The sequence below is a fragment of the Manduca sexta genome, chromosome 1 (genome assembly GCF_014839805.1).
Source record: "Manduca sexta isolate Smith_Timp_Sample1 chromosome 1, JHU_Msex_v1.0, whole genome shotgun sequence".
In the NCBI taxonomy this organism is placed as follows: domain Eukaryota; kingdom Metazoa; phylum Arthropoda; class Insecta; order Lepidoptera; family Sphingidae; genus Manduca; species Manduca sexta.
In genome coordinates, this window is record NC_051115.1 from 2,446,495 (window position 1) to 2,468,982 (window position 22,488).

Here is a 22,488-nt window from a genome sequence, read left to right on the forward strand (position 1 = left end):
TCGTCATTGTTGGGTCATCCGAATCCGTAAGTATTAAAATCGGTTTGTTTTTATTTCTTGTGTATACTTGTTCTATCACTTTTGTAACTAATGAAAATAATATCTACGAGCGTTATACTACTGCGAAAAGTTATTATTAGTTTATAAGTACAATAGTAAGCCATACACGCTACGGTCTACCGGAGACTAGACTCATTAGAAGGTCATACATCATTTTTTTTTTTCATAATGTGCATAAAAAAGCTATCTTTTTTCATAATGTGCATGAAAAAGCTGCCAAGAGAAAACTCATTTTCTTGCCGGATTCCTGCCCCGGGATCTGGACGCCAAAGCTCTCCCCAAAGCATTTCATTGGAGGGAGGAGGCGTCCAGGAGCGGGCAGGAATCCGGCATCTCAGGCTGGAGGCCCCGTCCCCGTACGAGGCGGCTTGTTTTTGGGCCGGATTGCTGCCCCGGGATCTGGACGCCAAAGCTCTCTCCAATGCATTTCATTGGAGGGAGGAGGCGTCCAGGAGCGGGCAGCGTCCGGCCCTGAAGGAAGAAAAAGGAGTTGAGTCCACCACGCAAGCCTAGTGTGGATTGGTAGACTTCACACTTATCTTTTTTCATAATGTGCATGAAAAAGCTTCCAAGAGAAAACTCATTTTCTTGCCGGATTCCTGCCCCGGGATCTGGACGCCAAAGCTCTCTCCAATGCATTTCATTGGAGGGAGGAGGCGTCCAGGAGCGGGCAGGAATCCGGCGTCTCAGGCTGGAGGCCCCGCCCCGTCCCCGTACGAGGCGGCTTGTTTTTGGGCCGAATTGCTGCCCCGGGATCTGGACGCCAAAGCTCTCTCCAATGCATTTCATTGGAGGGAGGAGGCGTCCAGGAGCGGGCAGCGTCCGGCCCTGAAGGAAGTAAAAAGGAGTTGAGTCCGCCACGCTAGCCTAGTGTGAATTGGTAGACTTCACACTTATCTTTTTTCATAATGTGCATGAAAAAGCTTCCAAGAGAAAACTGATTTTCTTGCCGGATTTCTGCCCCGGGATCTGAACGCCAAAGCTCTCTCCAATGCATTTCATTGGAGGGAGGAGGCGTCCAGGAGCGGGCAGGAATCCGGCGTCTCAGGCTGGAGGCCCCGCCCCGTCCCCGTACGAGGCGGCTTTGTAGATTTTGGAGATGCATTGGAGAGAGCTTTGGCGTCCAGATCCCGGGGCAGGAATCCGGCAAGAAAATGAGTTTTCTCTTGGAAGCTTTTTCATGCACATTATGAAAAAAGATAGCTTTTTCATGCACATTATGAAAAAAAAAGAAATGATGTATGACCTTCTAATGAGTCTAGTCTCCGGTAGACCGTAGCGTGTATGGCTTACTATTGTACTTATAAACTAATAATAACTTTTCGCAGTAGTATAACGCTCGTAGATATTATTTTTATTAGTTACAAAAGTCATAGAACAAGTATACACAAGAAATAAAAACAAACCGATTTTAATACTTACGGCCTCGGATGACCCAATAGAGAACCTGAACGGGACCGGGAATCCTCCCGTACGCGGAGTTCCTCCGGTGTACCCGTATCCCAATATGGGGGTATCCCCGACGACTCCGACTTGTCATACTATAACGAGAAATAAATAAACCAATTATATATATGAATGTAAATTTTCAAACATTCGAAACCTGTCTTTGGTGCACTTATTGTATTAATATAAACATCAGCAAATGTTCTTAGTTGAAATGTTGTTGCTATGCTTTGTTCCACGCTAATTGTGTCTCTGCCCCGACCTGGCGCGTCTACCTTCGTAATTTGAAGGTAGGTTTGTTCAGCTTTATTATCTGACAGCCAAATAGATTCAAGTTGTATCTCAATATTAGCCAATCACAACGGCCCTATGTCTACGCACTGCGAAGGCTGCCATGCCGTCATCAGCAAAGATAGAGCTTAGATAAATAACGTCTATGAATAAGAGGGATTATATTTATTTTTGGATTCGAATTTGGTTACAATTAGAAATAAAAAATTCCAGAAGTTTTGTTGTTATTTGTTATATATACATTTCTCGATGTAGATCTAGATGTTATATTTATGTTATGTGCCCTTTTCGAAATTGCATATTCAATTGTGGATTGTATCTTTATAAATATCGTTCAATATAAAAATTATGAGACTAATTTGCAGTTGAAATATTGTTATTTTAAAAACTGAATATTATTCGCACTCTAAATAAAATAATGACCTATTTCAAAATTTTTAATTTGTGGCAGTCGTCGGATAATTAATTTTTGTTTGCCACCTTTTTTCTTGAAGATGCTATAAAATTGAGCTTATTAAAAATAGGTAAAAAATGAAACCTATAGCATGAAAAAAATAGGGAAAAAAACTAAAAGGTCGCAAACAGAAATTGGTTGTTTGACGATTCCCACAAATTGGCAATTTTGAAATGGGTCATTATTTTATTAAGAGTGCGATATAGTCCTAAGCATAATATATTTTTATATCGTTTCGAGTTTGTAAATATATTATTATTCGATACGTTTAAATATTCAAATTGGCCAATATCAAAGCTATATGTTGTCTGTATATTTTATAATATGACTTCTACTAGCCATTTTTAATGAACAACCTCAATAGGTATTTGGCTATGTTTGATTTTGTACACTTTTAATATGTAAAAGCAATTAGTACAAAAAGAAATCCTGTAAAAACAGCATTAAAATTCGATAATAAATTAGGCAGTAATTCATATTTCAAATATTGCTACGTGCAGGATTAGGGATATCGCTCTATCTCTCTTTCGCACGCAGCGTAATGCCCGATGACGTCACATGCTTGTATTTCGTCTCTTTTCTGTTTTTGACACTCACCCCTACTATATTATTTCAATGGCTTATAACTATTGTACTACGCTATTGTATTGGGTATTACCTGTAAAATAGTTGTATGTGAAAATAAAAAAAAAAAAAAAATTTCACCAGATTTCAATGATTTGTTCGATTTTAGAATATACGACGTACATATTTTATGAAAGTTATAAATATAAATAAGTCAAATACCCTTCTTTACGATCTATCTCAAAAATGGACCAATCAGAACAAAGTATTTTTTGACATTACAAATGAGTTAATTTGATTGGTTCGTTCGGATCGGATTGAGGGTTGAGTTTGGGATCGCTTTTTGAAAATTGCTGTTAGGCATCTTTTGTATATGTTAATTTTAGCGAGGTTTAGATTGGTAAGAAAACTTGCAAAAGTTGACTTTAACAAGCAATGTTTATCATGTAAACAGTGGGAGCTGACTTCTGCGACTTGCGGCAAGTTGCAAGTAGTTCTTGTGCAATATATTGCTATGAGAACTTGCTAGTCTAAACTTTGTATTACACAGTTATATCAGTGACTCCTTACTTCATTAAGAGTTAATGTTGCTGTGACTTTTGTCAAAATGACGTTCGTGTTTAGCAACTCAAGTCCTAGTCTGACCAGGTTAATAGAAATCCTGCTTTGGGTCGCCACTTTTGTTTTTTTTACGCACTCAGCCACGTGACCACACGGCATTTGAAGTGAGAAGTTAATAGTAATAGATAGGAGTCTAATAGAATGTCGACTGACGAGAGATGATTACCCGACAGTCGACACAATTATGCCTGTTGCAACTGGATATACACAGGCTGTTCCCGGATCGCACTTACGCGGGCTACTTGGGTTTTAACACCTTGTATACGGCAAGGGTGCTCTGTCTCTGGACCTTCGTTTGACACTATTTTCTGGAACACCCTGTATAGGCTTAATATTTGTAATAAATATATTGTCAAGAGACCGTGTCGTTATTCATATCAATATATAACAATACAGCAAGGTTTCTATTACCCTGGTCAGGCAGCAGGCTGTACTTTAGCAACGTAAACGCAACGCAATATGGTTTTCATTATGGTTTTTATTATGTTATATTTACTATGAAGGAACTGACTGCAATATATATATATGTTATTTACACATAAACATTATGTAAGGTGCAATAATCTTTGTTTTAAACTGTCGGTTGTATTTTTTATATTAAGTATAATTGATTTTTGTGAACATCCTGTATACGCCTAGATGGTGTTGTTTTTTTACATTATAGACAAAATAGAAACTGAAGGACTGAGGCCTAAAATGAAACGAATACATATTATTTTGGGACCAAACTAAAAATTTCAACTGTGTACTGCCGTATGTATGGGTTTTAATGTAAGCATGTTGTTGGGCATCTGACACGGATTTCTCTTGCGATAGGCCGTCACCTAGGACCCAAAGGGTGACAAAAGGCACCCTCCAGCATCTTTTAGGGTGACGGGAGTTGTAACGGGTAGTTCAAATTACCAACTTGAGTCAAAAATAAGCCACTTTTCAAATTAGGAATTTGTACACTGATATTGTAACGGCTTCCAAAATGGCGCCCAAGAATTTGCTCACGTTAAAACTACCCTCGTTTCGTTCGATTTTCGAATTCTTATACTATGAACTCTTAGATCTGTGAAATGTATTCTTGAAGATCTCTCGTTACGTAAGAAGTGATTTCTAATAATAAAAATATATTTATTAGATAAGTAAACGGAACACTGGCTTTGTCGATGTTGCTTGGAGAAAAAACAAAAATTTGAATTAAGAATGAAAACAACGATATTACATAATGACAGAAGAAAATAATTTTAAATTAAGAATATATGTTTTTTTTTTTTTTTTTCTCTCTCTCTGGCAAGAATATATGTTGCTTAGGGAAAGCGAAAACATTTTTTTGAATTAAGAATTGAAACAACGATATTACAGAAAGAAAAAAAAATGAATTAAGAATATAACCATAAATAATAAAATTACAAAAATTGCTTATTAACTATTTTCACATTCCATGCTGAATAATTTTTTATCCTTATATTATGAAAGAACATAAAAGGTATTTCAGTACATCATAATGACCCTTTGCAATTTTTTTTAATTAAAAGGTATTGTGTCAACATTGTATTGGATCCCACTCCTTATAATCAGGTGCAGTAGGGTCACTTTGCCGTGCACACATAAAGAATATGCAATGTCGCCAATGTAGGTGTTCCAATTGTGATTATTATACATAATAATTATATACAATATAGCATTACTTGACATATCCTTGCAACATGTGATTTTTTTTCTATCGCAATTAAAATATATTTAAAAAAAAATGATTTCTTTTTTTTTTTACCTGTAACATTGTGTGTGGGAGTGGAACGGATGTGGAGACGAATGTCCGCAGGTTCAAAACATAAGGAAAGGTGCATTTATGGTGGAGCGCGATGCAATATTTCACTGTCAAAAAACTTATGAAATTCTCTTCATTGACGCAAGCTGACTGCACCAGGCCTAAGGGCACACACATCTGACTTTTCTAAAGTTACATTTGTGTGTATTCTTCGTGAATTGTTTGATCATAATTAATCCAGAAACATACGTGTTCCCTCCTTCTTATAACTTGCGTTCAAGCAGAGCGTGAAGAAGCAATGTGGCAGTGGCGGGGAGTTTATCTCTTGCTGGTCATCTTCAATTACCATCCAGTACAATGAGGTCACATGTCCGTGACCCCGACAATAAATAATGGGAAAAGGGCCCCAATATGGGCATTGCCTAGGGGCCCCGAAATCTTAGACCAGCCTTGCTTTTAGCATTAAATCCGCCATTGTACATTCACATCCTTAGAGTCTCCAACCTCCATACCAAATTTAATTGAAATCCCTTGATTCGATTTTGAGTTTATCGTGTCCAAATAGACATATGCGGAGTGGGATAGTAATCATTATATTTCATTTTACATAAAACCGTAATGGAGGAACCTAAACCTTCCTCAAGAATTGCACTACCTTTTAGTAAACACTACAAAAATCCGTTCAGTAGATTTTGAGAAAATCGATCACATACAGACTTTGGAGACTTTGTTTTATATCTATACTATTATATAAAGCTGAAGAGTTTGTTTGTTTGTTTGTTTGTTTGAACGCGCTAATCTCAGGAACTACCGGTCCAAACTGAAAAATTCTTTTTGCGTTGGATAGCCCTATGTTCGTGGAGTGCTATAGGCTATATATCATCACGCTATACCCAATAGGAGCGGAGCAGTAATGCCTAATCTCAGGAACTACCGGTCCGAACTGAAAAATTCTTTTTGCGTTGGATAGCCCTTTGTTCGTGGAGTGCTATAGGCTATATATCATCACGCTATACCCAATAGGAGCGGAGCAGTAATGGCTAATCTTAGGAACTACCGGTCCAAACTGAAAAATTATTTTTGCGTTGGATAGCCTTTTGTTCGTGGAGTGCTATAGGCTATATATCATCACGCTATGACTAATAGGAGCAGAGCAGTAATGGCTAATCTCAGAAACTAGGAGTTTGAACTGAATAATTCTTTTTGTGTTGGACAGCCCTTTGTTCCTGGAATGCTATAGGCTATATATATCGTCACGCTATGACCAATAGGAGCGGAGCAGTAATGAAACATGATGCAAAAACGGGGACAATTTATTAGTTTTGAGAGCTTCTGTTGCGTGCGCTGCGTAAACGGTTAAAGTTATGCAACAAAAATGTATGACGGGATTGTTCCTCTTAAAAAGTTCTACAAAAATATATCATAAAACAAAGTCCCCCACTGCATCGGTCTTCTCGAACGTGTTAAACTCAAAAACTATCCAACGTATTAGGATAAAATTTGGTATGGAGACAGTTTGAGACCCTGGGAAGAACATAGGCTCCCGGGAAAATATATAGCGTGACTTTTATAACGGAAAACTTTAGCCCGAAAAACTTTATAACGCGGGCGGAGCCGCGGGCAAAAGCTAGTGTATGTATAAAAAGCGTGTGAATAAAGAAATAAAACACAAATTAGAAACATTATATTTAATATGTAACAATATGCACCATAATTCATTTCAATAATTTCACTGGACCATAAGCCAATATATGCTTATCCTTAGCATTTTAGGTCTTAAAAAATACATATTGAGAGAGAAAACATCTATTACTTAAACATTAAATGGAATGTATAGGAATTAAATAAAATTATTTTGGGTAACGGCACATTTAGAGCGCTAGATAAAACCTGAGGGGACACCGAGTAGGAACCAATAGACCGGCATAATTATGTCGACTGTGGAGGGGTAATCATTCTCATCAGTCAGATCTCGTCACGCCGCGTTACGAGTTAACATTGTCATAGAGAATAAGGCCTCAAGGTCTGGAAGTCTGCTAAATACAGGCCCTCGGAGCTGTTAGGAGAGCTGCATCTAGTTCTTTCAAACCATGTCTTCCGTCCACCTTGTAGGTGAGCGGCCAATGCTTACCAGTACGTGGTCTGAATAACTTACTTTATTTGAGAATAATTTTCTATAATACCTAACGCAAGATATGTCAAACTACCCTTAATAATATCGACGGTTAAAAGACTTATTGACTTAAGCGAAAAATTTGATTTTAATTTTAAAAACTTAAAAAAAAAAGAAAAATGTGCCGATTTTAAATAGTAAAATTAGTGTCGCAAAAAATGTCGCTTAAGTAAATTAGACTTTCACCCGTCAATATATATCGAGGATTGGCAGGCTAATTGGCTTGCAACAACCCTTAATGATATATATCTAGGGTTGACAAGCCAATTGACATAAGCGAATTTTTTTTTCGAAAAAATTTAACTAGGTTAAAAAAACAAAAAATGCTTATTTTAAATGTGTATGAAAATTAATGTCGATTAAGTAAATAAGACATTCACGGTATATATTGAGGATTAGCAGGCTTGACTTGAGCGAAATATATTTGTAACATATTGAGTTTTATACATATTTGGAATCAGCAAATATTTTAAAGCTACTCTCAATATTTCTAAAAAAAAGTCATTCATGTCACTTAGACTGCCAACACCGTCAATATATATCAAAGGTTGAAAAGCTAATTGAATTAAGCAACTTTTTTTGGGACTCAAAGTTTCATCGTTTCTTTTTTGTATTTATTTAAACTAGTTAATTTTTTTTTTAAGTCAATTAGCCTTTAACAGTCGATATATATTTAACTCTCCCTTTATATTGGAAAGGCATTTATAATTTATATTCTAATCATAAGTATTAACAGATAAACAGTGAAACAAGTACATAAAAATTGTGACCATACACAAAAAATAATATTTTCAAAATCATTTTTCTATCTGACAATAATTTAGATTATATATACCCACTTATTAATAGACGTTATCTAAGGACGAAGCATTGCTGTGATAACAAGTCTGTTTCTCAGTGCTGACGGCATGGCAGCCTTCGCAGTGCGTGGACATAGGGCCGTTGTGATTGGCTAATATTGAGTTACAACTTGAATCTAGTCAGTCTGTTAAACAAAGCTGAACAAACAGCAAGCCGTCAGATAAACAAAGCTGAGAAACAGACTTGTTATCACAGCAATGCTCCGTCCTTAGATAAATAACGTCTATGAATACGGACGTTACTCTTTAAGTTATATTTACAAATATATATTAGTTGTTTATAATATTAATCTAAGCCATTGTTTTGGATTAACCTAACCCTCTCATCATAGAAGACCCTAACAGTATTACGGTCAGCCCCAAATGAATGTATACATGACATTCCATATTACAAAACAAAAACCTTCATCACGGCTCTATCCCTGAAGAGGTAGGCAGAGATTTAACCAGGACACTCACTTTTCGCCACATGTACCGTCCCATGATGTGATAGGGAGCGAGCTTATCGCCAAATCGAGCAGAAATTCTAGACTCCAGTCTGGTGAATAGAAGAATTCTAGATCACTGTCCGACTGGGATCAGAAAGCGTTGTCGTACCGCGCGCAATATAACTACGCCACTGAGAGTCATATTAGTGCCTTCGTAATACATTTGATCTTTATCGTATAAATTCATTTGAAATTGACTGTCTAGATTTTAGAGCTGAGATGGCGTACCTTTAATGTTAAACTTGCCATTATTTATTTTAAAAAATATTACCTGTAACGTGCCATCTAGTACCGGTTTTATCTATCCGAAAGGATGTTTTTAACGATTTTTTATGTTCTTGTTTTTTTTATCGTTGCTGAGCTATGTGCCATCAGCATCTCGGCTGTGGAACGGTTTGCCAGCACACGTGTTCCCTCCTTCCTATAACCTGGAGTCTTTCAAATGGAGCGTGAAGAAGCAATTATGCAGGCCGGCATGACTGTGCCGACCGTCCAGAGGTGCTTGTATCTTCGGTCGGTTGGCACTTTCTATGGGCTTAATTTTGCTTAACATCAGGTGCAGACGCTTTGCCGAGATAAAAAAAAAAAAGAAAATAAAATGTGGCTTTACTACACCTGATGCCAAGCGAAATTAGACCCAAAGAAAGATACGTATACAATGTTTGGCATGTTACTCGCGTGTCCGAATAATTTTGTCACGTGCTGCCATTTATACGCGTGCCATTGGTTTGCCATACCTGCTCTAGAGCTATACTGAACCCTGTGGCCCGCTAAGCTTTTTAAAATGGCCCACCTGACCATTCCACTAAAATTAAACTCCCCAAGATCGCTTGAGCTGTGTGCTTACCTTATAATCATTAATAATTTTTAATAAAACATTAATTTATGAACATTTTAGACACAGTCAGTGAATTTGCTTTGGGGCTCAAGGCAGAATAAGATGTCTTTGTTCACAAAATAGGTTGAGTATGACTGTTCTAGACCTTTTAACCCCATGAAAACCTATGTCATTCTTTCCTCATGCATTTCCTTTTCTCCATAACAATCAAATTTTTCAAAGCGCTAGCTACAGTATATCTTATTTCATGGAATTTTTGTATGGAGAGCCGATACGTTGTGGTCGTTCCATCCGTGAGTTGTAAAGTAAGTATTACGTATGTGAAGTTGTGGAATAACTCTTTTAAACGCTGCGGTGTTGGACTTTCGGCTTGTGCATTGGATTGGCTGAAAAGAGATTGGATTATATTTATTTATGACAATTGAAATTGGCATACAGAATACCATTCCGCACAAATTTCACGATTTTTTTTTGTTAATCTACCCTGAGTTGTCACATATGATAATTGACTCGAGGTCTTTCTTTCTAATATATCAATGAGCATCAAATAAAGAAGAAACAGCATGGCAGGACTCGCAGTGTTTTCAGTTTTTTTTTTTTCAATATGAGGATTAAATCTTGTGAGCTTGGTCTCCACACCGAATGCACGCCTGTCGCGCACATTTGTCGCGGCCCTAGGCACACAAGTGTGTATACCTCATGGTTGTAACTACACATTGAAGCCTACGAGGGCTCGCGAACATTGCCCCTCCGCCTATCCTAAGAGAGTTCCTTTCCTTCCCCCACACTTCATTCCCCAGATATCCCCTCCCAACTTTCCTCCAGGGCCCTGCAGTCACGAAACCGAGGGATTCCAGTAACCCATACGCAGGTTTCCCCCGGTGTAGACTGCAGGATCCCATAAATATATGAGGATTATATCGACGGTGGAAAGGTTGAAAACCTAAGCGACATTTTTACGAAAACTTTTAACTAGGTAAAAAAAACAGAAAAACTTGCTGATTTTAAATACGTATGAAACTTTAGTTAAAAAAAACATACAAAAACGTGCTAATTTTAAAAATTGAAACTTAGTGTCGCAAAAAAATGTCGCTAAAGACAATTAGCCTTTTAACCGTCAATATATAAACATAAGTTAGGTTTCTTGGTTAATACACACCACAATGACATGTCTATCCGCCATTGCAAGCTCAGGAGTCCAGGCTTCACGCGCAAATGTTTGGGCACGTTTTCATACATTTCCTCAGTGCATAGGAGGTTTGTAAACTCCGCTGTGCACTCTGGCGAGAACCTGAAACAGGAATGTGGTGTTTATTCGTCAGGTAATTGGATTGTGATTTGCGCAACAGCTTAGATTTTCTTTGGATATAAAAAAAGTGTCTTTATATAGTAGAATTGACATTTGACTTTTTTTCACTATCATGAACTAAAGGTTGATTCCAACGAACTATTCAGTTACTATATGTCAATAGTTAATAAATAAAATCTAAGAAATAATATATTACAATATGTTGATCAATAAGAAAGTGCTACTTAGCAATCATAACATATGCCATTATAGAATTTTATTGTGAGTGTCAATAAAGCTTGAAAATGTTGATAAGTAATTTATTTAAATAATAATAATATCAGCCCCAAATTATCTGCTGACACTGGTCTCCTCTACTGAGAAGGATTAGGCCTTAGTCCACCACGCTGTAGTGCGGGCAGACTTTCACATATTATCAAAATTATTTTTGTATTTAATTAATTTATTTACACAAAAAAAAGCGGCGATAGCCTAGTTGGGTATGGAACGGACTGCCAAGACGAATGTCCACAGGTTCAAATCCCAAGGGCACACACCTCTGACTTTTCTGAAATCATGTGTGTATTCTTTGTGAATTTATTGTTCGCTTTAATGGTGAAGGAAAACAACGAGAGGAAACCTGCACATCTGAGAAGTTCTCTATAGGAATTTCGAAGGTGTGTGAAGTCTTCCAATGCGCACTAGGCCAGCGTGGTGGACTAAGGCCTAATCCCTCTCAGTAGTAGAGGAGGCCCGTGCTCAGCAGTGGGCAAGTATATAATACAGGGCTGATATTATTATAATTATTATACTTACATTTGTTTCACATTTGTTTATAAAGTTAAATTTTCGTTTATTTATCAAAAATCATTTATCTATTAATTCAATTCAATTAAGTCATTGACGTAAAACTGTTTTCCAAGTTATCACAGTTCTTATATTATTGTTTTTCCCTACATTTTTAGTCTGCAACCTTCATGTCACTGGGGGGACTGAGGTGTTGGTCATCCAAAAATCTTAGTTACGGTATCTACTCACTTTTACAATTTCACACAATTAAACCGCAATAGAATCTGGAAAATAGTTTTATTCCATGTCTAACGTTTGTGTAAATGTAAGAAATCGTTATACTTAAGTCCTTCCAAAAACATAGTAACATCCTCCTGTTTCCACGGCTCTTTGGTAGCTGAACGTAGTCTCGCAAAGTGCCTCACGACCGCCCTGACAGCTGAGAACTTGTCAGCATTCATCAAACTCGATGTTCTACTGTCTGGATTACCTTCTAACTCTTTTAGGGCCACTGTAAAAATATTAGACTAATAAATTTGTGCAGGACATGCCAATAGGCTCGTTCTATCACACTGTATAGGATAGGTATGGTTAAAACTGAGTGTAGTTGCTTGTCAACCTTTTTTGAGGATAGTGTGTATGTGGACTTATGTATGCTTATGTCATAATATCTATCACATGGAATCGATTATGGTTTAAATATGTCAAAAAGTGTGAGCAGTAGTAGTTCCTCTAACTTCTTTTGAGGATAAAGTATGTTGTTTGTGAACTTATCTATACTAATATTATAAAAGGAAAATATTGTAGGTTTGTATGGGCGAAATTTTAGAACTTCTAAACCGATTTTGTAAATTCTTTTTCCAATAAAACGATACATTATTCCTAAGTACTATAGGTTACTTTTTAACCCGGTAAAACTTTTTCACGCAGGCTGAGTCGCAAGCAAAAACATTTTTTTATAAATACAAAGTGTATGTCAAGATGTTTGTTTAATTGTTTTAAATTTAAACGGTGAATGGATTTGGTTGATAATACCAAATATTATTTCGGGGATAACTCTGCGTGCAAAAAATTTTAGTTAATATCTTTTATAATGTGTAGAAATAAAATAAAAATGTGGGTGGAAATCAATGAAACCTTACAAACAACAAAAGGTTTAATTTCCTTTTTTTGTATTTCCGGCGTCACATACGACACCGTGGTCCAGTGAGACGGACTCTCCGTCAGTAATTCTAATTGTTCAGACATTATTTTAATCTAGATTTCCAAAATAGTCTAAATTTAATTCTGAAAGTTCCTGTCAAAACATTGGTGACGTCACGTGTTTATTGGCATTTGACATTTGACCCAGTGTTGCCAGGGCCCTTGAACCGTAAGTTACGTTTCGTTTCCTGAAATGTTACATTTTTGCTGCAAAAGTTACATTATTGTTTTTTTTTTAATTTACGCGTTTTTGGGCAAGCATTTTTGTAACTACGAAACCGCGGGGACTCGCGAAGTAGGAAATGTGCGCGCGCACACTCAAGCAAAATCAAGTTTTAATACTTATATGCAACATACGTTTCATTTTGTCATGGCGAGCCATCTCTGGGTGGATATATGTGTGGAGTGAAATACTTTTTAGACCCGCCAGTTTTAGGTGTGTTTAATTTGGATGCGTTGAATAGAAATGCGTTCGTAAACTGTTTACAATAAAAATGTTGTATTACAAATCTCGTTGTTCTCAAAAGTTACGAAAATTGCCTTAAATATAAAAATTACTTACATGTTACGCGAGGGGGTCAAAAGTAACGAAAAATGTAAGAAATGTAACCTTCTGGCAACACTGATTTGACCATAAACTATTATAGAACTTAACAGGGCCGTACTTTCGTATACGAGCAAAATCTCAGGGGCAAAATATACGGTATAAGATTTTGTAAATTATAAAGTTCAGCGTTACTATTTAAGATTTCATTATTAAATCCCCTGAAATAATTCAATATTTGTTAAAATATATCAAGTGCACTATTGATGCTTATATATTTATAATATACGCCATCTTTAATCGACTAAAATGGAAATGAACACAAAATTACAACTCATGATGCCGGTCTCGTCTCTATGTTTTCAGAGGTGTAATGGCCGCCGCTTGTTTAGTCCGATAAAAACGTATTGTATTTTAATTTTCCACAAGATTAACCAAATAAATTGACCAAATCGTAAGACTATATTAAAATATGGCTGCAGTACAAGGTCCGCCAGGTAACAAACAGTGGCCAGCTCGACCAGGCGTTCAACATCAGAACAGTCAAAACGCCCCAAGCGTTACCTTAAACCGCACAATAAACTTATATCCTTTAACTAACTACACATTTGGCACTAAAGAGCCGCTATTCGAAAAGGATGCGTCGGTTCCCGCGCGGTTTCAGAGAATGCGGGAAGAGTTTGTCAAAATTGGAATGAGGAGGTAAGGTTATGTTCTGACTGCCTTTAAATAAGTTTCATGTTTAAATTCATTACGACTGCTTCAGTGGCGTAGTTTTATTACGGTACAACTGCCGTATTGAGGTTTTAGACGATCCCCAGGTCGGATGGTATTGTATTTTTCTGCTTAAAATAAGCTGAGTACCGGTAAATAATTCGAGCCCAAATGAAACCAAGTACATGGAATTATGTGTGATACACTTCTGCCTACCTCTAATAAAACACGGCTTGGACGCAAGAGTACTCTAGCGTAAATGTTCCAAATCGTGCTGGCTGTAATTATTCTTTTATTTATAAATGCAGATCTTAGTATCTAAGTATGATGGACAGTTGACTTAGGTTTTCTTGTAGCTATAATGTTTTTTTTAGCTTAGAGATCCCTGTAGTTTACAATGGGGGAAACCTGCAAACTAGATACTGGAATCCCCTGGCTTAGAGACTACAGGAACCTGGAGGATAGTGGGGAGGGGATTGGGGGAAAGATTTGAACCGCTTTAAGATGGCCCTTATGGGAAATTTCCACAAGCATTATAGGCCTCAATGTAAATTTACTGCCGCAAGGCATATACACTTGACTGTGTGACTAGGGCTTTGATAAATGTTGCCCCATGCATGGACGTGCATTTGGTGTGAATATGTGGACAAAACTTGCCTAGAAGAGGGAGTAACTTATATTGATTATATCTATTGTAATAGGACTAAGTGCATAATTACTAAACTAAGAGTGAATTTCAATAAACATTTCAAATCATTCAGATCAATCTCCAGCAGTTAATGTAGCCCTTCTGCTCTATCTCAAAACTCCACCCTGTATACTTACTCCCTTATTCATAGACGTTATTTATCTAAGGACAGACCATTGCCGTGATAACAAGTCTGTTTCTCAGCTTTGTTTATCTGACAGCTTGCTATTTGTTCAAGTTTGTTTATCTGACAGCCAACTAGATTCAAGTTGTATCTCAATATTAGCCAATAACAACGGACCTATGTCTACGCACTGAGAAGGCTGCCATGTCAGCACTGAGAAACAGACTTGTTATCACAGCAAGCCTCCTTAGATAAATAACGTCTATGAATAAATTGGATAATTTACATTAAACAGATCAGTGGAAGGCGTACTCCTGGTGCACGAGCATGGACTTCCCCACGTGTTACTGTTGCAACTTGGTACTGCATTCTTCAAACTGCCTGGTGGTGAACTGAATCCTGGAGAGGTATGATTTTAAATTTTAACTAAGATAAAACCGTAAAATGTAATGTATTGTATTATAACTGTAGAATGTAAAAATTAACAGTGTTAGATAATGATTAAAAAGTAATGTCACAGTTTGTTATTAATATTATTTATCAGCATTATTATTTTACTATGTCCAGCAGTGGACTGCAATGGGCTGATGATAATGATGATTTATTTTACTGGTAGGTATCTCATAAGTGAGAGTCCACCTGGGTAGGTACCATCGCAATGTCTATTTCTGTCAATGTGTATTGCATGGATATTGAAAATTATCTTTTTAACATATTTGCAAAAAGTAATCAACTACCATATTCGATACATTACATAAGTACTTACATTAAAAAGTATATATTAGTATAGAATTTAGGTTAAGTGGGGGTGGCTGCACTCCCTTGTCTTGCCTTTATTACAACATGTCCAACAGTTAACATAGACAATTAAAACATAAAGTCTTCTTTTGTTTATCAATCGGGAGCTTGAATATTGTATTCAATCGTCATATATTATATCCAACCATTTGTGTAATAAGACATTGTGAAACAACAACTAAGTATTATGACTATTGTGCGGATGATTTCAGGATGAGATTGAAGGTCTAAAGAGGCTGCTGACAGAGACACTCGGGAGGCAAGATGGCGTCAAACAGGATTGGGTCATTGAAGACACGATAGGTAATAAATATACATTAACTAGGCATTGCTCTCAGCTTCGTTCTCTTGGAAAGCCTTTTCTGCTAAAAGTTCCTAAAATCAGTATTTTAGCCAGTTATAGCGTACATTACTCTATAATTTGCTACAGTATTTTAGGAACTTTTAAAGCACTAAAGGCTTTCTATTTAAAAAAAATGTAACCATGTATTTCCCATGGGAGCAAATGGTGTGTCTATTAATTAAATAAATATCAACTCCGGAACTAAGGGTAGGGCAAGCTGGGGCCAATGCCATTTCCAACTTTTGCCCCGCCTTGAAAAAATGCAAGATTCGCGGCAGTCAAATTACTGAGAAAAAAATAGCCTATAGTTATAGTTAATCTAAATATATTATACTCTCGAAGAAAATGTAATTTTGTATACCATCTTTTGGTTAAATATGGTTGCTCCGAAGAATCTCATTTTTAGTCATCGTTACCTACTCACCCATATTTGCAGATTAAATATATCTTTATCTTTATCTAAGACATGGTCTATTTCTATGCCAAATTTCATTTTGTTATGTTAATATAATGTTTCCTAATCATATTGATGGTACAAAAATAGATGATTTGATCTGTGAAAATGTGTCCCATTACTTTCCCTAATCGCTTCTTGCGCGTGAGCAGCATGCGTGTACACACACACTACGATGAACAGCGGAGCGTATTCGAGAATGAAATGACATACTTAGATGCAAATACAACTATTTTTTTTATTTGTAGATGCAAAATCATTGCATCGAATCTTTATATAATGACTAGGTTTGCCTCGCGGCTTCGCCCGTGTGAAGGAGTTTTCCGGGATAAAAGTCCCACTATACATTTTCCCGGGGTAGTAGCCTATAACCTTCCCAGGGTCTTAAACTATCTCCATACCAAATTTCGTTTTGTTATATCAAGTCACGTTCCCGCGGGAACATAATAAGTATACTATGTCCGTCTCCTGGTTCTAAGCTACCTCTCCACCAATTTTCAGCCAAATCTGTTCATCCGTTCTTGAGTTATTAATAATATAACTAACACCACTTTCTTTTATATATATAGACTAGCGACCCGCTCCGGCTTCGCACTTGTGCAATGCTGATACTAAATACACTACAGAAAAACTGTGAACGTTGTATATACAACATAGCGGCCCGCTCTGGCTTCGCACGGGTATAACATAACAAAATAACAGTATTTCTCCACTATATAATGGATGTTATTATACATATAAACCTTCCTCTTGAATCACTCTATCTATTAAAAAAAACCGCATCAAAATCCGTTGCGTAGTTTTAAAGATTTAAACATACAAAGGGACATAGGGACAGAGAAAGCGACTTTGTTTTATACTATGTAGTGATTGTAAAGTGCAATAAAATTTTAATTTGTTACATATAAAACTAATTTTTACAGGTAACTGGTGGCGGCCGAACTTCGAACCGCCGCAATATCCGTACATTCCTCCGCACATCACAAAGCCGAAGGAACACAAGCGGCTATTCCTAGTGCAACTTCAAGATAGAGCTTTATTCGCCGTGCCCAAGAACTATAAGTTAGTTGCAGCACCGTTATTTGAGTTGTACGACAATGCGCAAGGATATGGACCTATCATATCCTCATTGTCGCAGAGTTTATGCCGTTTTAACTTCGTTTATATGTGATAGAGAACTAATGTGAATTTTAGGGGAGTGTATGCGGACAAATTTGACCCGTCAACGTGGTGTGTTTGTGCATAATTCCAATAGTTAATAGAAAAACACAAATTCAAAAGCATGTCACATCCTAATTGGTCCGTTTTCGCTATGGATAGGGTAGAGGTTAAAATCGTTTATGGGAATTAGCTGTTTTGTGGTTACGACTTGTTTTAATTGGGTCAAAAATGACCCGGGTTTCGGGCGGGTCTAAAGTGACCCGTAGTAACGATTTTGTGTTGGAGTTTCTGCTAAGTATGAAATACGTCGTAAATGAAATATGGCTCGAATTGACTCAATAAATATTAAATTAAAATATACGGTATATGTGAGATGTGATTGAGATTCTTGGGCCTTATTCTATACTATTCTATATTATAACAAGTAAGTAACGCTCCTCGCGTTTAAGACGATAGACATTGGCATACAGAATATCTTTTCACGCTAATTTCACGAAGATAACGTGGCCGCGTTAAAAGTTAACTGTCACAGTATAAAGCCTCTTAAGTTTCTAGAATTTTTAATAAGCCTAATGTCATTTCTTATACAGGGTAATTGTGACGTTACTTAATGGAACCACATACTTATGTACTTGGAAATAACACTTTACAATCAGTTAGGGGCCGTTCAAGTGTTACGTAACGCAATTTTTGAAGATTTTTGACCCCCTCATGTAACGCGCCGTAACGTTTTCCAGAACCCATTCCAAAAGTTATGTAACTCTTAAATTTACATTTTTTTCTAATATTTACAATTATGTTACGCAAAATACCGGAAAGTCGCTAAAATACCTTTGTTATTGTTTTAAAATAAAAAAAAAACAATGTTACATAACGCTATGTACGAATCACCCCTCCCGCTCCTGTAACGCATCGTAACGTTTTACAAGACACCCCCCCCCTCCTCCCCCTCCTGCCAAATTGCGTTACGTAATACTTGAACGGCCGGTACCGTTGACTGGGCCGGGTCAAAATTGACCCATGGACGTTCCGTACACTTCCCTAGCCGACTGTGTAGATATAAGTTTTTTGACACAACTAAACATGAAGAAAATGAGAAAATTGCGTTTTATTTATGTACCTGAAGAAAGAAGATTGTTTTTAGTTTTAAGTTTAATTATAATTATAGATAAGACGGATTTATAAATGTGTTCAAGTCGTGTACGGTCTACGAAAATATCTGAATGAATTAAGTATTTAAATCGTCAATATTTTGTGGACGTTACAACAATTTTTCTTCAACAAAATAGGGTGTTTGACTTATTTTTTTTTTATAACTTTCATAAAAGTCCATTAATCACGTGACGCTCGAAGAAAGAAGAGGTTCGGAAATAAAATCACAAAATATCACAGGCTGGTTTATGAGAATTGACGTGTATTTTTTTTTTATAATACCTGTATTTAAAGATTATTCTAAAAAATTCAATATGCTTTGTACAAAAAAACAAACCGTGATTTTGGGAAGGACGGGTCTAAAACCTCACATATCAGCCCCTGAAAGACGGGGTTAAAAGTTACTAAAAACATCACGTGATTAATGGACCACCCTAAACATGTATATGGTATAAATACTCAAACAGAAAAAAATCATTGATATCTAGTGGAAAATCTACAAGTTATAAGCCATTGAAATTAGGTAGTAGGGAGTGTCAAAAAACAGGAGACGAAATACTTGCATTTGACGTCAGCGGGCATTACGCTGCGTGCGAAAGAGAGACGGAGCGATATCCCCACTCCACACACTCCTGCACGTAGCGATATTTGAAATTTACTCATTTCTTATCGAATTTTAATGCTGTTTTCACAGAAGGATTTATTTTTTACTTATTGCTGTTGCTTAATAACAAATGCACAAAATCAGTCAAATACCCTATTATAGGCAAAGGACCTACGAAATCTTTCTTGTTAGCTTTGTTAAATATTGATTATTTGTAATATATTTGTTCAGATTCAATTGGAGCCACACGACAATTAACATGTAAGCAAATATCTACCTACTTTAGGAATTAAGTTTGTTAACCTGACATGGTTCAGCTTATATCTTAGTGAAAGAAGACACCGCCGAGGAAAGCTGCCGTGGTTACCACCGGGGGTAACGTGCAAACGGTGTACAAGCGATCCCCCGGCTTAGCAACCACAGCAGTCCCTGGGAAGACTTGGTAGGCCATACTGTTTTCACCGAGGGTGCCAGCGGACAGTACGCTGGCGACCCACGGCTATCCGGTCTCAGGGCCAGGGGATAGAGTGAAAGAAGAGAAGAGGAAGGAGAAGGAGCCCTCTCTGGATAGTTGGAAGGGAGAAGGGAAATGTTAGCGAACCCTTATAGGCCTCAATGTGTATTTAGCAACCATGAGGTATACACACTGAACTGTCTGCCTAGGGTCGTGGCAAATGTGCTCCCATGCATGGGCGTGCGTTTGGTGTGGAGACCAAGCGCACAAGAATTACCTCGGGGGAGGGGGGGTGTTATATCGCAAGGTGTACAGGGGTTAGGGACTCGCGCCAATGCTCGCTCGGATGCTACACTCCCGAGTGTCATTGGGCCGTAAGACCGGTGAAACCAACATGACCGTTCCACTGACCCCTATATGGTATTTGTGAGTTATCGCTTGTTTTAACGGTGAAGGAAAATATTGTGAGGAAACTTGCATACCTGAGAAGTTCTCTATAGGAATTTTGTGTCTGCCTGCACTACAGCGTGGTGGACTAAGGCCTAATCTCTCAGTAGAGAAGGCCTGTGCAGTGAGACAGTATGTAATACAGGGCTGATATTTATGATATATCAATTAAGTATTAAATCAGACTGATATTTAATTGCGAATCCGATGGCGGCTAGTGATAGCAAGAGTTCATTTGTGGACTTTCAATGCATATGATATAAAAATAAAGTAACAAACAAAAACAAATAAACAAACGTGTTGCCCACATTTGCGAAAAATTACAAATGTTTGTATACATTTTCGACTAATTGATTAATAAGAATAAATGCTACAACAGGCTTTCAGAAAAGACGCATTGGCCATATATTTGCGGACAATTACAAATGTTTGTATACATTTTGGGCTAAACTAGGTGTACATTTTTGTATTTATTTTGGGATAATCTATAGAATAAGAATGTATGCTAGACTTTCAGGAAAGAGATAGATATAGGCCATATGTTCGCCTTGTCTCTCTCTACAAAGTTGTTGAGATCTAGACAATGGCGTAGCGTGGACTAATATAGACGTGGGTGAAGTCGCCCCTTTATTCGTTCGTTCCCAAGAATTACTCAATAAATTTACCTTACCAAACATGCTTTTACACGACAATTACATATTTATGACAAAATGAAAAATATTAATGTGCGGCGCGATATTTTTTTTTTCGCGAGGCCATGAGCGAGTGCCCACTACGCCTACGTCTAGCTACGCCACTGAATTCAGATAAAAAAAACAATTCTATTTCATTAATAATTATATCCTATTTTGTGAGTGCAGAATTAATATTTCTAACTCCATATTTTTCTATTTGATTAATTTCTGTCTAATGACAATATTATTTCTAGATGTTTATTTTTCTAGTCATTTTAGAAATTTTGATAATTATAATGCTTTATATACATTACTTACCTGTTGAATAAAGATATATCTAGTCTTTAACTGTGATATTAGAAATATAATACGAACAACTATATTTTTATTATTTCATTGCGGGTTGAAAGCGTATTACTAAAATGGATTTAGAAACGGACTCATTTTTGTTCTTTACTATTATCAAATATTTACGTTATATAAATTATAACAGGAGTTATTAAAATCCGATAAAAAATCTACAAGTTATGTCTTTGAATTTCGGTGGAAGGGGTAATAACAAGAAACAGAAAAGAGGCGCAATACCCACATGTGACGTCATTGGGAATCACGACGCGTGCGAAAGAAAGAGATAAAACGATATTCCCACAACGCGCCCACTTCTACACGTTACAAAATTTGAAATATGAATTATTAGCTAATTTTTTAACCAAATTTTATGCAGGTATGCAGGAGTGCTTCTTTTTTGTCTTAATAACCATTACATACAGAATAATGTACAAAATCAAGCATAGGACGTCCCCTATTCTATTAATTTACCTACATTATTTAAAAGGAAATTATATCTGCAACAAAACAGTTTTTATAACCTATTTCAGTTCTCAACGACTGGAATAGAAAGGATGATGATTCAGGATGCAAGGAAAGAAGAAATATCAATAATGTCTTTAGACGATACTAAGTACAATGCAATATCTTTCTGTAAGTCCGTTTTTACAGAACATTCTATTCACATTTTAACAGTCGAAGTCCGAGCTTAAAATCTCTTCTTTGGGTAGGATCTTAGCAGACATAAATACGCTGGCTTATCGGCAGCAGGGACCTGAAGGAAAGTATGGGTGGAATATCTGAGAAGGAAATGTGGGGGAAGGAGAAAGAGCCTTCTTAGGAAGGGAGGATAGGAAATGATCGCGAGCCCTCATAGATCTCAGTATGAATTGGCAACCATGAAGTATAACTTAACTGTGTGCCTAGGGCTGCCACAAAGGTCCCTTCATGCAGACGTGCAGTTGGTGTTTTTTTTTCATGCTGCTTGAATTACTTTACGACCTTTAAACAGAAGAAACACCATCCAATACCACACCACCTTGAATATAAAGTATTATTTGGTATTCCACTGCGCTCGCCATCCTGAGACATGAGATGTTAAGTCTTATTATGTCCAGTAGTTACAGCTACAATGTCCTTCAAACCGGAACACAACAGTGACTACACACAGCT

At 36.9% G+C, this 22,488-nt stretch overlaps 2 protein-coding genes across 2 annotated transcripts; one reads left to right on the forward strand and one right to left on the reverse strand.

The window, feature by feature from the left end:
• Window positions 1-9,063: 9,063 nt before the first annotated feature.
• LOC115447702 lies at window positions 9,064-12,967 on the reverse strand. Its single transcript, XM_030174897.2, has 4 exons — window positions 12,771-12,967; window positions 11,971-12,139; window positions 10,711-10,842; window positions 9,064-9,937 (listed from the first exon to the last, which is right to left on the reverse strand). The coding sequence occupies exons 1-4, from the start codon at window positions 12,874-12,876 to the stop codon at window positions 9,721-9,723; spliced, it is 624 nt and encodes a 207-aa protein (XP_030030757.2). The 5' UTR covers window positions 12,877-12,967; the 3' UTR covers window positions 9,064-9,720.
• Window positions 12,968-13,724: 757 nt separating this feature from the next.
• On the forward strand, window positions 13,725-21,362 carry LOC115447701 (cleavage and polyadenylation specificity factor subunit 5). The gene is made up of 4 exons (XM_030174896.2): window positions 13,725-14,077; window positions 15,197-15,308; window positions 15,912-16,002; window positions 17,420-21,362. The coding sequence occupies exons 1-4, from the start codon at window positions 13,848-13,850 to the stop codon at window positions 17,665-17,667; spliced, it is 681 nt and encodes a 226-aa protein (XP_030030756.1). The 5' UTR covers window positions 13,725-13,847; the 3' UTR covers window positions 17,668-21,362.
• Window positions 21,363-22,488: the final 1,126 nt, after the last annotated feature.

Coding starts and splice junctions, on each gene's coding strand:
- LOC115447701 (XM_030174896.2), top strand. CDS start 13,848: ATGGCTGCAGTACAAGGTCCGCCAGGTAACAAACAGTGGCCAGCTCGA. Junction 15,309..15,911: donor GTGAACTGAATCCTGGAGAG/GTATGATTTTAA, acceptor GGATGATTTCAG/GATGAGATTGAAGGTCTAAA. Junction 16,003..17,419: donor GGTCATTGAAGACACGATAG/GTAATAAATATA, acceptor TAATTTTTACAG/GTAACTGGTGGCGGCCGAAC.
- LOC115447702 (XM_030174897.2), bottom strand. CDS start 12,876: ATGTCTGAACAATTAGAATTACTGACGGAGAGTCCGTCTCACTGGACC. Junction 10,843..11,970: donor ATGTTTTTGGAAGGACTTAA/GTATAACGATTT, acceptor TTCCTGTTTCAG/GTTCTCGCCAGAGTGCACAG. Junction 9,938..10,710: donor CGGATAGACATGTCATTGTG/GTGTGTATTAAC, acceptor ATCTCTTTTCAG/CCAATCCAATGCACAAGCCG.